The sequence below is a fragment of the Hemitrygon akajei genome, chromosome 10 (assembly GCF_048418815.1).
Source record: "Hemitrygon akajei chromosome 10, sHemAka1.3, whole genome shotgun sequence".
NCBI lineage: Eukaryota > Metazoa > Chordata > Chondrichthyes > Myliobatiformes > Dasyatidae > Hemitrygon > Hemitrygon akajei.
Window position 1 is genome coordinate 172921857 of NC_133133.1, and position 18661 is coordinate 172940517.

Consider the following 18661-nt stretch of genomic DNA (forward strand, 5'->3'; position numbering starts at 1 on the left):
ATTGAGAAAATATAGTACTTAGTTTCCATAATACTAAGCAGATGCTTGGCCTGGATAACATCCTGGTTATAACTATGTGAAATGCGTTACCAGTCTTTTACCTGCAATTAGATCTTCAAATAAACCACAATGTAATTTGATTAGCAGTGACAAAATGGATTATCTGACAATCAGTGAGACAATAAGTCACTTCAGTGGATTTCACCAAAGCTTGTATTTTTTGGTATAAAGTTCTGGCCAAGGAGCCATTTAGCTCCAGCTGAACGATTTGTACAAAGAGCCTTGCATCAGTGATAGCAAATATCATTGTTTCTGATGGCATGGTTACAAAACCTATCTTATCTATTGAGGCATTGAAATGCATCTACGATTTATCCTTATTAGCTCAATAAACAAATTATCAACAGAAAACCACTTCACAACATAAATTCAAGCATTCTTTGGTGCTGGGCAATTACAGTTTGAGATTCCAAAATACACAAAAATCACTTGCAGATAATTAATAATACAGAATTGCAGAGAGGCAAACTGTACCAATGACTTGTAAATGCCAATCCTGCTTAACATGGCCCTCATCTGATAAACTTGGCTTTGACTGTTTAAGGGGTCAATAAATTACAATGTTCCATAATTGAAAATTATCTGTTGAATTATGACCAACAATTTCTTCAATACAAGAGGGAAAATTTCTTTTCTATTTAAGGGAAATTTAAAGGCCCCATCACTTACTGGATCATTTCAGCTAAAGAGATCAATACCAGGGTCACAAGAAATACATTCAAAGACTATTGAGAACAAACAACTTTTACAAAAGCTACACAAGATGTTTGGAAACTTGAGTCTTATTTGTAGTTAGAGTTCAAATACTTCCCATAACTCAACTATTTTCTAATAATCTGTTCAAACCTTTTCTGCCTTGTATAGGCAGGCTATGAATATTAATGAAGGATATTCAATACTTAAAATGGTAAGAAACTTTGGATGTACACAGCTTTCAAGATTATTCCATTGTTAAACACATTACATAATTCACAATGTCACTATCACACTTTCAATATTATTGAACCATATTAAATTCACTGGTTTCATCATCTTAGAATTAATTTCTCATAAATATTCCTTTCATTAGTATATTTTTGCTCCGAGGGTTTTGTAGGAAATTGGATGTATCTCCAATGTAAAATGTGCTCATTCTTTTCACAAAAATGCAAGTATGTTCCCATTGTGAATTGTGCCAATTTTCTTGATAATATAACTAGATAAGACTATAAGGAAATCTCAGTGCAGGGCAGGGACATAAATACAATGGCTGAAAAAGGCAAAGGTGACACCAACCATGTATGTGTGTTATTCCGTCACACTATGACCAGCAAGCACGTGATACTGGTCTGCATGATTATAAGCAACAAAAAAAAAGCTGAAGCACTGCTGGCAATAGTGTTTAGGGCATTGTAGAAATTCAGACCCATGTTTTTGATGGTACCAGAAAAAATTGAGCTTCATTCAATATTTGATCGTATATAGGCATTTACAATATGAGATTCACCCCCAGTATTTAAATTGTCTACTGCCATACTAATTAATTGTACTTAAATATAACAAAACAATGTCAGCAGCTAATGCAATGTACTATTAGAATACCATCACCAGAATATGAAACAAAAATACTTCTATAAAGGATTACACTTTTTAGGAAGAAATACAAATTTCTCATCTGATGTCAACAAATTTAAACCCAGATACATATTCATCAAGACCCAGAAACAGTTTTGACAAGCAGCAGAAAATTTATTTCGGTGTGTAGGTTAAGTATTACAGAATACTATCACATTCTGAACCATTCTTTTCTGCTTTTCTCAAAAATGAAACTATAGAATCAAATCTTTTATCAAACATTTTCCCACTGAGTGACAGTCCTAGCAGAGTTAAGCAATCATTTTTGTTGAGAACCTAAATGCACTAAAATAGCTGATCAGCCTCAGCTGCCAGTCTTCAGTGCAACTACATGATCCACATCCTTCCAGTTAAACCTGGAGGCATTTGTACAGCATACAAACTGTTTACAAAAACACTAAGTAGAGTTAACAAAAAAAAATCAGTAAGAGATAATTTGATACATTAGGAAATCATCTAAACAAATATCACATTTATACAGCTGATTTACTGACAGCCCACAGGAGGGCCAGGACAGATCATATTATCCTTGCAACTCCAGATAACTAACAACAGCATGCTTCTCACTTCATGTTATTGTGATGTCCCAAACGCTTCAATTAAAAAAAAAATCTCTGTAGGAAAAATTATATAAACCAATGGAAAACAAATTTCCTATTCATCATTCTATACTGGGTTCATGTTAACACTGGTAATCAATCTGCGATATCTTTACATCATTTAAACAGATTTGTTCCCAATGATACTGCACTCTTCAGGATTTTGTTTTGCGTTCCCTTTCCTTGCATGTTTATATTTCTCTACATATGCTTTTACCAAGTTGGCTACTTTTCCTGGGATTACTTCACCACTCTTGCTATGGCAAACCTTAGAAATGAAGATACAGATTTCAGTGAATCAATTTAATACATGTGCAGTTATGAAGTGCAAACATACAAGGTAGAAACTTAAAAAAAGTTTGTGTTAAGGTTTAAGATACTTTAAAATTAAGGAGTTTTTTTCCACTTGATGAATGCAATAGAAAAAAGACCAATAAAACTCAAAAATACCATTTGCTTTGACATGATTTTTCTTGAATAATTTTTTGGTTAGAATTTCACACGGAACAGAATTTAAAGGCAAGGAATAATTGTATAAATGTTGATGAGCATAAAAAAAAATAAAGGAACAATAGGGAGAGTCAGACAAAAGGAATCAAAGTCAGAATGTAGCTGAAGGATTTCAGGGCAAGGACTTGGAGGGAGAAAGAAGACTGACTAGTGCTGGGTGGGGGAATGGAAATACGCCTGGGTTAATCAGGATATTCTCCGCTACGCTGCTATAGAAGTTTGTCAAAGTTTCAGATAAAAATGCTGGATTTGATTAACTTCCAAGAAAGTAGAAGCACTGCTGTATCTTCTTTGTAATGGCACTTCCTACCCAGGGATCAAGATTCTCTCCCCAATTTGAACCTGAAACATTGGGGTTGGGGCAAGAGTAGGGCATGGGTAAGTAAAGGCTTTTCTGTACTCCCCACTTACTGCAAAATTTTAATTCCAAACAATTGCTACCTACCTGAATTGCACCCACCTAAAGACCTGAGGTGTCGGGTGTTTTATCAAAGGTGGGACCATCCCAAAGTTTGGTGGGTGGGTGGGGGTGTGTGTGTGTGTCTGGGTCAGTTATGTGAAAGTGGAGAATAAGAAGGGCAGGATGGAGCAATTGTGAAGGTCATATCCATTATCTACACAATATCTGGAGAGGACAGAAAGGAAACACTTCTGATTAATGAGTTGTAAAATTTTCTTTGCCGTGTTTGCCATTAGCTCCCTTTGGAGAATTTGAAATCAGATTAAATCATTGACTTGATATTTTCTGAAACATGAGAAAGTCTGCAGATGCTGGAAATCCAGAGTAACACCCTGCAAAATACTGGAGGAATTCAGCAGGTTAGGCAGCATTTATGGAAATTAATAAACAGGTGATGTTTTGGGCTGAGACCCTTCTTCAGGATTGGAAAGGAGCGGGGAAGATGTCAGAATAAAGTGTGTGTGTGGGGGGGGGGGGGGGGGGGAGGAAGAAGGACTAGCTAGAAGGTGATAGGTATAGCCAGGTGGGCCGAATAGACCAAGGAATCATGGAGGGAGTCATCCTGCAGAAAGCAGAGTTTGGGGGTGGAGAAAGAGAAGTGTTTGGTGGTAGGATCCCTTTAAACATCGTACAAATTGAGGGGGCTCATGGGGTGGTAGTTGAAGACGGGGACCTTATCCTTGTTAAGGTGCTGGGAAGATGGGTTGCAGATGTCTGGGAAATGGAGGAGATGCAGGTGGAAGCAGCATCAATGGAGGAGGAAGGGAAAATCCATTCTTTGAAAAGAGGAGGATTTCAGAGAAAGCCTCATCTTGGGAACAGATGTAGTGGAGATGAAGGAACTGAAGGGAATAGTATTTGTACAGGAACTAGGGTGGGAAGAGGTGTGGTCAAGATAACCATAGGAATCAGGGGGGGTTTATGAAAGATGTTAGTCAACAGTTTGGCTCTAGAAATGGACCAAGTGAATTTTAGGGCAGTTTGGAAGTTAAGAGGCAAAGTTGATGAAACTGATTAGCTCAGCATGGGCACTTGAAGCAGCCATAATAACTTTATTTTTCTTTGATATTTACTTATGCACTTCATTTACTCAGTTTGAAGCTACATATATATATATTTTTGGTTTGTTATCTCCTATTAGGTAGGTGGCTATTTCCAATTTGTTTTGTAATATTTGGATTTCAGATACCAAATAAATAGATGGCAAACTTAATTCCAGATACATAGAAAATGCTGTCAAACTGAACATCATTATCACTTCATTTCCTGTTCGTTCTGGCATCTTTTACTCTTTTATCCTCTTCCTTAACACTGACACAAAAATAGTTTGTCACACACTCGAATATGCATTGAAATAATTTTAATCTCCCATATGCTTCTGGTAAATATCATAAATCTGCACGATTTCATACTTAATTGTTCAAATTAATTTTCATTTTAAAAGATCTGGACAAAACCAGAAAATTCATACTAAACCTATGGATGATTTTACTCAATTGTACTTTGGCTCAGCCATGACCTTGTTGCTCATGAAGTGAACCCTTATTAATTGATATTTGAGACCATAGCGGCAGTGGCAAGCTCAATACTTCATAGCTCATTGCCATGAACCACCTTCGCAGAGGAATGGACAATCCCTGATGTCCATATGCAAAGTTACACCCAGTGAGGTTACGGAACTAGCTCCAGGATTTAGACAGCAGTGGAAATGTCAATTTTCGATTAAGAATGATTTTCAATTTACTGCTGACTTAACTGAAGCTGAACTAAAAACTCCAGTTAGTAGGCTTAAATTAAGCAAGTCACCAGGATCAGTTGGATATACAGCAGAGTGGTATAAAGAAATCAAAAATTAGTTTATTCTTGTTTTACTCCCCACATTGAACTGGGCTCTAAAAAGGGCGCAAATACCACTCAGCTGGAAGGAGGCGGTAATCTCAGCTATACCGAAGGAAGGCAAGGAATGTGGGTCATTTAGACCAATATCTGTTCTTAACGTGGATTATTGATTATTTACCTCCATCATGGCCAAACGATTAGAAGAGCTCCTACCCACACTGATACATAATGATCAGACAGGTTTTATACAACAACGCCAAACACAAGACAATATACAAAGGACAATTCACATTCTGGATCATATACAAAAAAAGAAATATTGAAGCAATAGTGATAAGCGTGGACGCTGAAAAGTCATTTGATTCGGTTAATTGGAATTTTCTTTACAGAGTTTTACATAGATTTGGTTTACGTGACAATTATTAAAACTATACAGGCACTATATGACAATCCTACTGCTATGATTAAAATCAATGGATATTTATCAAATAGTTTTACCCTAGAAAGGGGCACGAGACAGGGCTGTGCATGGTCACCACTACTCACCCACCCCACCCAGCCAACTCACTTTTTGTCCCTCTTCCCTCCGGGAGAAGGTTCAGGAGCTTGAAGATTCGTAAGGCCAGATTTGGGAACAGCTTCTTTCCAACTGTGATCAGAATGCTGAACAGATCCTGACCTGGATCTGGGCCGTACCTTACAAATATCCGGATCTGACTTGCACTACCTTACTTTCCCTTTTCTATTTTCTAATTACGGTTTATAATTTAAATTTTTATTATATTTACTTCAATCTGCACTTCAGGGAGCGCGAAGCGCAGAATCAAATATCGCTGTGATGGTTGTACACTCTAGTATCAATTGTTTGGTGACAATAAAAGTAAAGTACTCTTTGCATTATATCTGGAACCATTAGCTGGAACCATCAGACAAAAAGGTATCAGGAATTACTATTAAAGGAACAGAGCATAAATTGGGCTGTTACAAGGATGACATTTTGATCTATCTAGGGCAATCAACATACTCTTAACTAAATTGATGCAATCCTTTGAACAATATGGTCAATTATCAGGGTATCAACATAGATAAAACCCAATTACTTTCATATAACTATAGCACACCAAGAGAAATTGTAAGTAGATATCACTGGGCATAGCAAACAAAGTCTTTCAAATATTTAGGCATCATTATGCCAAAAGATTTGGCAATATTATCAGAATCAAAATTACTCACTGGAATTTAGAAGATTGACGGGGGATCTTATTGAAACGTATAAAATTCTAAAGGGATTGGACAGGCTAGATGTAGGAAGATTGTTTCCGATGTTGGGGAAGTCCAGAACGAGGGATCACAGTTTAAGGATAAAGGGGAAGCCTTTTAGGACCGAGATGAGGAAAAACTTCTTCACACAGAGAGTGGTGAATCTGTGGAATTCTCTGCCACAGGAAACAGTTGAGGCCGGTTCATTGGCTATACTTAAGAGGAAGTTAGATATGGCCCTTGTGGCTAAAGGGAACGGGGGTATGGAGAGAAAGCAGGTACAGGGTTCTGAGTTGGATGATCAGCCATGATCATGATGAATGGCGGTGCAGGCTCGAAGGGCCGAATGGCCTACTCCTGCACCTATTTTCTATGTTTCTAATGCAATTATTCAGCTATATATAAAAAATTAAAGAAGATTTAACAAGATGAATCCTAATTCCGTTTTTTAGTCTCAGTTCAAGGACTGAATCCATTAAAATGAATATACTGCCCAAACTATTACATCTCTTTCAGACCCTACCAATAGAGATTAACCAAAATCAATTCAATGAATGGAACAAAATGTTATCAAGATATATATGGCAAGGTAAAAGGCCTAGAGTTTGTCTCAAAACTTTGCAATTAGCCAAGGTAAAGGGGGGATGGGGCCTACCTTCTCTTAGACATTAATATTTTGCAGCACGGTTGAGAGCTGTGATATGCTGGTGCAACCCGTCATTTGACGCTCAATGGAAAAACATTGAAGAGAGGATACTTTCCATCCCCATACAGGCAATTTTGGCTGATAACCTACAAAGTTACATAAATACTACTGATAACCCGTGGGTGAAATGGACTCTTAAAATATGGAAAACTATTATAAAAGAATATAAACTAGAAGGAGATATTGCAATTCTTAAATGGTGTGCATATGACTCGGATTTTACGCTGAATAAACTGGAAGCTAGATTTAAGGACTGGATAACTAAAGGAATAACAGTTCTTTGTAATATAATGGAGGAAGGAACACTGTTCAGTTTTGAAATACCTATTAGAAAAACAAGACTTTTATTGGTATTTACAGATGTGACAATATGTTAATAGGAGGGTTAAAAATGTAACCAAGGCAAGTACATGTTTATAGAGCTATTTAGAAAAGTATATAATTGAGATAACTGTAGTAGTAGAATCATTTCAAGCATGTATAAGGGTTTGTCAAATCTTAAAACACATTTGACTTCATATATTAAAACAAAATGGGAGAAGGAAGGAGGGATAATTATATCTGAGGAAGAATGGACAATAATATGGAGGTATCAATGGAAGTGTAACAGTTCACAGAAATGCAGGGAGTTTGGATGGAAAAACTTGATATTTTATTACACCCCCTCAAGAAATCCCATTATGATAGTAACCTCCCTGTTTGCTGGAGAAATTCTGGAAGTCAAAATGCGAACTATTATCATATTTTCTGGGAATGCCCCATTATCAAAGACTGTTGGAGTGGGATGTATAATGCCCTAAAAGACATCTTTAAATGTGAAATACCCTTAGAAAGTAAGACCATATATACCTCAAGAATGGGTGAAAAGAGATAAATATTTAATGAATATTCTGTTGGTGGCTGGTAAAAAGACTCTTACCAGGAAATGGCTATCACAGGAGAGCCCAACTTTAAACGCATGGAGGAAATTACAATGGACATTTACAAAATGGAGAAGATAACAGCATTTGTTAATCATAAGTTGGAACACTTTGATTCATACTGGGAAAAATGGTTTAATTACATAATACCTCACAGGCCTGATTTTATTCTCACAAATCAATATGTTAAAAAAACACCCTACTTGTACACTTTTCTCCTTTTGCTTGTTCTTTCTTTCCTCTCTTCTACAAGTGTATACCTCAGATAAATATTAAGTGGAGATTTGTGGCATATATGACTATATGATATACATATAATCAGATACGTATAGTTATCAAATACATCTTAAGGAAATGTTTATCTGAAATCAGATATTTCAGATACGTATAGTATCTGAAATACATCTTAAGGAAATGTTTGATGATGAACTTCAATAAGAAATAAATTACAACAAAAAAGAATGATTTTCAATTTGACAGCATTTCCACATAGCAGAAACTCTAGCTATTATTGGTGTTAAGGGTTGTGTGCTTGGGAGGTGGTGTTAGGGCTGGACTACGTGAGTCACTGTAAGATACAGTAGTACTAATTAAACAAGCTGATTTATCCTGGAGTGGTGTCAATCTTCTTGAGAGTTGTTGGTATTCTAATCATCCAGGCAAGTGGAAACCATTCTACAATACTATTCAGTTGTCTCTTGTCAGTGACTGGGGTGTCAGAAGGTGAGTCAATTGCTGCAGAGCCAGCTCCATCATGGGCACAACCCTCCCCACCACTGAGGACACCTCCAAGAGGCAATGCCTCAAGAAGGTGGCATCTACATGAATGAAACATGCCCTCTTCTTGTTACTACCATCAGTGAAGAGATACAGGAGCCTGACGACCCACACTCAACAATTTATGAACAGCTTCTTCCCCCTTCAGGAACAGATTTCTGAATGGTCTAAGAATGCATGAACCCTAACTTCCACTATTTATTTAATTTTTATAACTTATAGAATTTTATGACTTCACACCGTGCTGCTGCTGCCAAACATTTTGTGTTTTATATTTTGTGCTTTTTGCTCTTTTTTTGTCATTTATGCACACAGGAGAGGGGACTATTTGATGTTTTTCTCTGAGTGAGTTCCATGGTTTTCCTTTGTCTCCTGGCTGTCTGTGAGGAAGATGAATCTCAGGGTTATACACCCTGAAATAATGTATGTACAGTGTAGTTTCACTTACCAGAAACGGGAAGATTTAGCCAAAACCGATTTGTAGAAAAAAATCTGCAGGTAAATGCATGCGCACACACCTGCCCACGCAAGGTTTCATGGTCATGGTAGTCTTTCTCGGGGTAAACACAAGTTTAAAGCGGGCACCTTTTTTCGTAAAAGCCAAAATCCTCCGGATTTCTTTCGGTTAGCGAAAAAAGGTACTAATGTAAGTCTTTAGTAAAAGTGAAGTGGTGTAAAGCAAACTTTTGTAAAGCAGGGGACACCTCTAAATGGACTTTGAATCTTGGATGTCGTATAAATTTGATTCTGAGACTTAATGATGTGAATATCTCCAGCTGGATAATCACTGCTTATACTTCTGTGGCATTAATGTTACTTGCCACTGATCAGACCAAGGATAATCTGTGGAGAGTAACAAGTAGATTGGAATATCTTCTTGCATTCATTTCTATCCACCAATGATTAAGCCTAGTAATTGTTCCAAGCTCCATTTGAGCTGAAAGGTTTTCAAAGCCATTTCAGAAAGTTAACCACATTAATGTGTCTGGGGTCATATAGGCCTCAACAAATAAAATAAACTTTCTTCACTCACTAAAAACTTTTATGAGAAATATTCTTATAATTTCATCATTACCAGTCCAGATGTAGTTGGTTGTTATTAAATTAAAATTTTCCAGATACTTTGGCAGATTTAAACTTGTTCCACTTCATTAATTCAGCTTCTGACCTACTGATGCACTACTGGTATCACTACACTAGTTATGAGATATATAAAACAAAGTAAATAAATACTGCAGATGTACACTCACCTTCAGTATATAGAACCAAGTTATTAGCCTGTCAATATCTTCCTGCTGTATCCCTGCAAACTTTGCAGGCCACACAACCAGGGTTCTACAAACTTTAATATTCACCCTCAATCAAATCCCGCCCAAATCATTGTTGAAAACACATTCTAAATAGCTCAAATACTTCTCAGCACATCCAATAAATAGCATTTTATGAACTTCTCCATTAGATGCCATTTTCCATCCACCGCTCATCAATCTAGGAGATACAATGTAGATTTCTCGGAACTCCTTAAAACTACTATCTGCAGAACAATTTTTTTCTGTATGCCCAACACGTTCAACTGCGGTCTTTGCAAATTCTTGTGACAATCCTTGTTTAATCATTAGTTTTTAAATGCTCACAAGTGCAATTATTACACTCTTTAGAAATTGCCCTAATGCAGGGGTTGCCAGCCTTTTTTATGCCAGGGACCAATACCATTAAGCAATGGGTCCGTGGACCTCCAATTGGGAATCCCTGATCTAACGGAAAACAACTGCATAAACAATAATTTACATCTGTTTATTCCTCTCAGTCTGGCATTCTTAAAAAAACACTAATTAAACAGAAGTGACCAGATATGAAAATGAAAAGAGTATTCTGGTTTTTCATCAACCACCATAAATAATCATGGTACAGTTAAAATATACTTTAGAATATTACCTTATCCACTGCCTTGCGGACAATTTCCTTGTATTCATCCTTGGTTATGTCCTTCTTCTGGTAGTAAGGCTTGATGGCTAGTTTTACCTCTTCTACAGCTCGTTCCTGTATGGTACATTTCTATGTATTGGGGAAAAATGTACATCCATAATTAATAGGATACGAATTAAAGGTACAATTCTGATGAGATTAAGGGTAGTAATCTCTGGATTGCTGCCTGTGCCATGTGTCAGCGAAGGTAAGAACACGATGATTTGGCAGATGAATTGGTTTCAGATTCCTGGATCATTGGGATCTCTTCTGGAGAACGTATGACCTGCAAGTTACACCTGAACCCGATGGGGACCAATATACTTGTGGGGCAGGCATGCTAGGGCTGTTGGGAAGGGTTTAAACTAATTTGACAGGGGGATGGGAAATGAAGTGATAGAGCTGAGGACGGGTATACAGGTAGATGCAATCTATAGTGAGACTGTGAAGAAGGGCAGGCAGATGATAAGGCAAAATTGCAGTCAGAAGAATAAGGTGATGTGTAACATGGGACCACAATCAAAAAGAGTGATGAATACAGGACTGAAGGTGTTATATTTAAATGCATGTAGTATACGGAATAAGGCAGATGATCATAATTGGGAACTTAACATCCAAAGGTACACATTGTATCGAAATAGCAGGCAAGTAGGCAGGGTGGGGTGGTTCTGTTGGTAAAAAAATGAAATCAAAGCATTAGAAAGAGGTGGCATGGGATCAGAAGATGTAGAATCCTTGAGGGTAGAGTTAAGAAACTGTATGGCTAAAAAGACCCTAAATGGAGTTGTATATAGGTCTCCAAATAGTAGCCAGGATGGGGGGTACAAATTATAATAGCAGATAGAAAAGGCATGTAAAAAGGGCAATGTTACAATGGCCACAGGGATTTCAATATGCAGGAAGATTGGGAAAATCAGGTTGGTGCTAGATCCCAAGAGAGTGAATTTGTAGAATACCTTGGAGATGACATTTTAGAGCAGCTTGTGGTTGAGCCCATTAGGGGAAAGCCAATTTTGGAATTGGTGTTATGTAATGAACCAAATTTGATTCAGGAGTTTATGGTAAAAGTATTCTTAGGTAAAAGTATTCTTAGGAACTAGTGATCATAATATGATAGAATTCACCCTGTTGTTTGAAAGGGAGAAGATAAAATCAAATGTATTAGTATTATAGTGGAGTAAAGGGAATTACAGGGTCATGAGAGAGGAGCTGGCTAAAGTTGATTGGAAGGAGTCACAAGCAGGGATGACGGCAGAACAACAATTGCTGGAGTTTCTGGGGGGGGGGGGGGAGTAATTTGGAAGGTGCAGGATAGATATATCCCAAAGATAAAGAAGTATTCTAAAGGGATAAAGCAACCGTGGCTGACAAGGGAAGTCAAAGACAGCATTAAAGCAAAAGAGAAGGCATATAATACAGTAAAAATTAGTGGGAAGTCAGAGGATTGGGAAGCTTTTAAAACCAAACAGAAGGCAACTAAAAAAGCCATGAGGAGAGAAAAGATGAAGGGAAGCTAGGCAATAATATTAAATAGGATACCAAAAGTTTTTTCAAATATACTGTATAAAATATCCACAGGCAAGAGTGGATATTAGACCACTGGAGAGATCGTAATGGGACAAAGAAATAGCCGAGGAACTTAATAAGTATTTTGCATCAGTCTTCACAATGGAATACATCAGCAGTATGCCAGAAATTTAAGTGTCAGGGGGCTGAAGTGAGTGTATTTGCTATTACTAAGAAGAAGGTGCTTGGGAAGATGAAAGGCTTGAAGATAGATAAATCACCTGGATCAGATGGACTACACCATAGGGTTCTGAAAGAGATAACTGAAGAGATTGTGGAGGCATTAGTAATGATCGTTCAAGAATCACTAGATTCTGGAATGGTTCCAGAGGGCTGGAAAATTGCAGATGTCATTCCATTCTTTAAGAAGGGAGGGAGGAAGAAGAAAAGAAATTATAGGCCAGGTAGCCTGACTTCAGTGATTGGGAAGATGTTGGAGGCTTTGGGTACTTGGAGGCACATGATAAACCAGGCTAAGGCCTGCATGGTTTCCTTAAGGGGAAATCTTGCATGACAAATCTGTTAGAATTCTTTGAGGAAATAACAGGCAGGAGATTCAGTGGATGTTGTTTACTTGGTTTTTCAGGCCTTGACAAGATGCCACACATGAGGCTGCTTAACAAGGTAAGAGCCCGTGGTATTACAGGAAAGATACTAGCATGGATAGAAGATTGGCTGACTGGTAGGAGGTAAAGAGTGGAAATAAAGGGGCCTTTTCTGGATGGCTGCTGGTGAATAGTGGTGTTCTGCAGCGATCGGTGTTGGGACTCCTTCTCTTCATGTTATGTGTGAATGATTTTGATGATGGAATAGATTTGTGGCCAAGTTTACAGACACGCGAGGATAAGTGGAGGGGCAAGTAGTGTTGAGGAAGCAGGGAGCCCACAGAAGGACCTAGACAGATTGGGAGAATGTCGTATAGGGAAGTGTATGGTCAGGCACTTTGGTAGAAGGAATAAAGGCATAGACTATTTACTAAATGGGATACAAATTCAAAAATCAAAGGTGCATTAGGACTTGGGAGTCCCCGCGCAAAATTTCCTAAAGATTAACTTACAGGTTGAATCAGTGGGAAGGGAGGCAAATTCAATGTTTGCATTCATTTTGTGAAGACAAGGATGTAATGCTGAAGCTTTATAAGGCATTGGTCAGACCACACTGTTTTGAGCCCCTTATCTAAGAAAAAGTGTGCTGGTATTGGAGAGGATCCAAAGGATCATGAGAATGATTCCAAGAACAAAAGGGTTAATGTATGAGGAGCGTTTGATGGTTCTGGGCCTGTACTAGAAGTATAGAAGAGAGGTGGGATCTCATTAAAAGGTATGGAATATTGACAGGTCTGGATAGAATGGATATAGAGAGGATGTTTCCTATAGTGGGTGAGTGTAGAACAGAGGGTATAGTCTCAGACTGGAGGGATGTCCATTCAGAACAGAAATAAAAAGGAATTTATTTAGCCAGAGAGCAGTGAATCCGTGGAATTCATTGTCACGGACAGTTGTGGAGGTCAAATCATTGAGTATAATTAAAGCAGAGGCTTAGGCAGGACCTCAAAGGTTACAAGAAAGCAGGAGAATGGGACTGAGAGGGAAAATAAATCAGGCCTGATGGAATGGTGGAGCGGACTTGACAGGCCAAATGGCCCAACTCTGCTCTGAAGTCTTATGGTCTTAACCACCTTTAATCAAGGCATCACTCAAAACTCAGAACAAGAACTCAGAACTCAGAAACATCAGATCAACGACGGATGGCGGGATTAAACTAATATGGATCAAGGACCAATGAAAGTGCACCACATAAACCATATATGCCATTACTTAATACATAGGTTCAAAAACTTTTTAAAAGATTTGAATCTAAGATTAGATAGATAGATCTGACAGGTTGAATCACCTCCTCCTGCTTTCTGATTTCAACATATATAAATGCTTTAAAGAAACGTAATTCAATAAATTACAGACTTTCTTGTACTTACCTTGTCCTTTTTGGTCTTTTCTGCTTCAGGTTCTTCTTTCAGACTTTCTTTTTCCACTGTAGTCTTTGGAGTGGAAAGAGTAGCAAAGACCTGTTGGACAGACTGATAGGCAGAAGAAACATCTACAGGAGGTGGAACAGGCACTGCTTTGCCTGGACCTCCAGCTGGAATGGGTACACTGGCAGCACTGGTCTGCACATCCACCTCAGAAGCATTACAGGTAGGAGGTATCTAAAACAGAAGTGAAGCAAAATATCAAGTATTTATCAAGTTATCATATAGTTAGCCAAACAAACATTTTAAAAATTACAATATTTACTAAGACATTTACTTCTATAAATAAATTTTAGAAAAGCACAAGTTGTTAGCAACAGCTGAATAGTCACCAGAAGCTCAAAAATATGCAACAGCAAACTTTCATTCCAACATTTTGAAGCTGGCCATAATGCCTATGGAATTAAATCAGGCATGATTTAGTATCACCAGCCGCAGAATGCGAATCTGGTTTTATCAAACAATGTAGTTAAATATACTTTTGGAACTGAGATCCTCAAGACCTCTGAGTACACAGCTGGTTGACTCCATTTTTATTTTAAAAATGTATCTAATGTAACATTACATAAGACAGCAGCCTATTTATCTGTTGTTATGTGTGATGACCCTGAAGGTTAGCATTCGGAAAATGTCTGATGAAATAGCAAATACTAATGGCATTCAAAATAACGGAGTCAATAACACCAGCACTGTGGGAAGGTCACACACTCACACAAAAATGCTGGAGGAATTCAGCAGGTGTTGCTCTGGATTTCCAGCATCTGCACAATTTCTTGTGTTTATGACTGCTGGAAGGTGAAAATTTGGTCTCCTGTTATGAAAATGACCCAATATGAACTGGCTAGTTTCATGGCTGTACTCCAAAACATGGAACTATGCGAAGCAATAACAAAACAACTAAATAAGGAGGAAATCAGTATTTAAAGATAGTTTGCGATGGTGACAGATGAGCAGTTTTAATTTCAGCTCTAAATATCACTCAAATATTTAGCAACACTGATGGACTTCATTGGTTTTGAGAATTTGACAATGAAAAAATCTGTACAACTGATCAAGAAATCACTTCATATCATGCCTTAAGGAAGGAATATTTTTACACTCTAGAGTCAGAGGATTTTGTGCCACTAAATCCATAAGCAAGGTTGAAGTTTGTAAATATATGAAATTCTGCCTTTACAACAAATCAGTTATTCATTTTCACAAGGCATATTGCACACCAGTCTTTCACTCATGAATAAAGAACAGGTATCGATAAGATAGCTATAAATGTATTGATACAACAAGGATAGTGGTTTATTTTAATTCCAAAGACTATTAAGGCATTAAGATCAAAGAATTTTAAAAATATGTTTAGAGATACAGTGCAGAACCAGCCCTTCCAGCCCAAAGAGTCGCACCGCCCAGCAACCTACCTATTTAACCCTAGTCTGTTCACAGGACAATTTACAGTGACCAATTAATCTACTAACTGGTACATCTTTGGACTGTTGGAGAAAGTACAAGTTCCTTATGGATGGCGCTGGAATTGAAATATGAACTCCGGAACACACCAAACTGCAAAAGCATCTGCTAATCACTACACTACACTACAGTCATCTCCTAAGGTGCCTTCTGATAGACTGGTAGAGAAGATCCAGTCACACGGAAGACACTAGTGAACTGATAAGCTGGATTCCACACTGGCTTGGTCACAGAAGATAAAGACCTCATTGGTGGTCTGTGACCAGTAGTGTGTTATAAAGATCAGTACTCAGCCTTCTACTTGCAGACAATGATGAAAATTAGAAAAGTTATGGATTATAAGGAATGTTGCAAAAGAATAGCACACAAAATAGATAAGTTGGAAATCTGGGAAGAAAATTGGCAGATGGAGTTTAACGTGGATGAGTGCGCAGTGATGTATTTTGATAAGTCAAATGTAAAGGGAAAAATAAATGGCAGGACCCTTAATAGCACAGATCTAAGGGTACAAATCCATAGCACCTGAAAGTGCAACACAAGTGGCTAGGGCTAAACGTTTGACATGCATGTTTCTCAGCTGGGGCATTTTTGGCAAGTCACGTTGCAGCTGTTGGGCCACATTTGGAGTGTGCAGTTCTGGTTGCCACAGTATAGGAGGCATGTGGAGGCTTTAGAGAGGGTGTAGAAGTAGTTCACCTGAATCAGAGTGCATTAGTTGTCGCAGAGATTGGACAAACCTGAATTTATTTTCCCTTGATAATCAAAGTCTGAAGGGCAACCTGCTGCAGGAGATAAAATTATGAGAGAGTTTGATAACAGAGTCCTTTTCCCCAGGGTGGAAATGTCAGCTTCTAGAGGGCATAGCTTTAAGGTGAGAGAAGAAAATTTTTGTAGAAAGTTTTCACAGAGTGTGGTAGGTGCCTGGAATGTACGCTCAGGAATGGTGGTCAATGCAGATAGATTAACAACATCTACATGACAATTAGAAAGATACATAAATAGGGAAGAAATGGAGGGATCTACAGAATGTACAGGTAGATAGGTTTCATTTAATTTAGCATCATGGTCTACACAGACTGCATAAATCAAGGGGCCTGTTCTGTGCTTTACTGTTCTACATTCCATTGTTGAACTGAAGTTTCTAATTTTAATACTTAATTAGATGAATATAACCTTTTCAAAAATTCTTGGGGTATGGCCAACACTGTTAAGGCCATATTTATTTTTCATCATCAGATGCTAAAAGTGAGATTCATTGATAGGCTGCTTTAGAACAGGGGTTTCCAACTTTTCTTATGCCATGGACCCCTACCATTAATCCAGGAGACGTGGACCCCAGGTTGGAAACCCCTGCTTTAGAATAAAGAATTAACGGTGTAGTAAATTAATTCATGCATCTACAAGGCAGCTGTGTTTTAAGGGCAATATTGAAAAGACACCTTTCCTCTTTTCCATCATTGGCATCTTATTTACCTGATTTAATGCAGTTTTAAAACTCGTAATGGTGAGTTAACTCATGAACCATATGTTACTAGTTCAGTAACTAGAATATTCCAAACATCAACACTATGCCATAAATAGCTTTAGCTAACCTTAACAACCTTCGAATTGTAGTCATGGACTATGTTACAATATGCTGGACAAATAAAATGGTACTGCTAGATTGGAATAACACCCTTGAACACAGCAGAAGTCTGGAATAAATGTAGAGAGGTAAAATATATTAAAAAGAAACAAGTTATCCTGGTAGACATGTTCATAAGAAAAAGAACCAATTCCTCAGAGACGAGCTTTGTAACTGTTCAAACAAATATGCTTCATTCGCTGTGAGTGTTTAACCTAGTCTTCAGATGACCAATGCAGGAGATTCTGGGAAGCTCAGAATGAACACTTTCTCATTTCCTTCTGAAACACAAACATAGCAAAATGATTTTCACTCCTTCTTACCTGAGGTTGTGTCACGTCAAGCTGTTGGACTGGGAAGTTCACTGACTGGGATGGTGGAGGTGGAGGTGGTGGTGGGGGTGGGCTGTTTGGTAGATTTCCAGCAGCAGTTGGTGGCACTGCTGACATTCCTGCGTGCACATTCAATGGAGGAGGAGGGTGGATATACGGATTAGGGAAATGCATTAAAGGAGGATGGACATTCATTGGATAGGGAAAGACATTCATGGGTTGTGGTGGAGGGTTCATTGGTTGTGGTAAAACAGGCTGATGCATCATGTTAACAGGTTGCTGTGAGCCATTCATTTGTTGATTTGTTTGGTCACTGAAGGTTGATGATGCCCCTTGTGATGTATCTGCCAAATTACAAAAAAAGGTCAGAAACAGACACTGTGAGCTTTAAGAAATGTTTATTGAGAAGTCCGATCTGAGTAGTTTGGCCTGATAGCTTAACACACATTTTAGTAACAATGAAAACTAATAATACCCTATGTTAATGATATATGTACATTTAAATTTTGGATTATGTTGCAATCAAAAGTGAATGCTGGCTGTTGCTAATATAAAATGTTCAGAGAAGATGCTGGAGACTATAAACTGCTGTAGAGATAAATGAAACAGCCAAATCTTCAAGTCAACAAAAGGCATAAAAGCATCCCATCTGAAAACTCCCACTCTGAATTTGGACAATCTGGCACATAGGGTAATGCCAGCTCCACAGAGAAGTGAGGTTTTGAATCTTGGAAGGAAACATGGAAAAAGCATCTAGTGATTTCAGGATGAAGAATGCAGATGGCGCTGCCCTAGGGTTTATGCAATGTACTTAAAATATTAGATTTCTAACTGGAAAGCAAATGCCTCATGTAGCACAACAAAGGAATGGATAAGAATGCCTAAGGTAGAAATTTATAACATAGCCTTGTGACATCTCTAATATGACAAAATGCCACA

At 37.9% G+C, this 18661-nt stretch overlaps 1 protein-coding gene across 4 annotated transcripts in view; it reads right to left on the reverse strand.

Annotated features, from left to right (window-relative positions):
* Positions 1–1767: 1767 nt before the first annotated feature.
* The window catches only part of scaf11 (SR-related CTD-associated factor 11), an 88134-nt gene continuing 71240 nt past the window's right edge, over positions 1768–18661 (reverse strand). For all 4 annotated transcript variants that reach the window (XM_073059722.1, XM_073059725.1, XM_073059723.1 and 1 more), the window contains 4 exons: positions 17714–18066; positions 14252–14482; positions 10681–10800; positions 1768–2541 (listed from right to left, as the gene is read on the reverse strand). In XM_073059722.1, the coding sequence (XP_072915823.1) occupies positions 2395–2541; positions 10681–10800; positions 14252–14482; positions 17714–18066 (851 nt within the window). In that variant the 3' untranslated portion in view covers positions 1768–2394. The remainder of the gene's footprint in view (positions 2542–10680; positions 10801–14251; positions 14483–17713; positions 18067–18661) is intronic.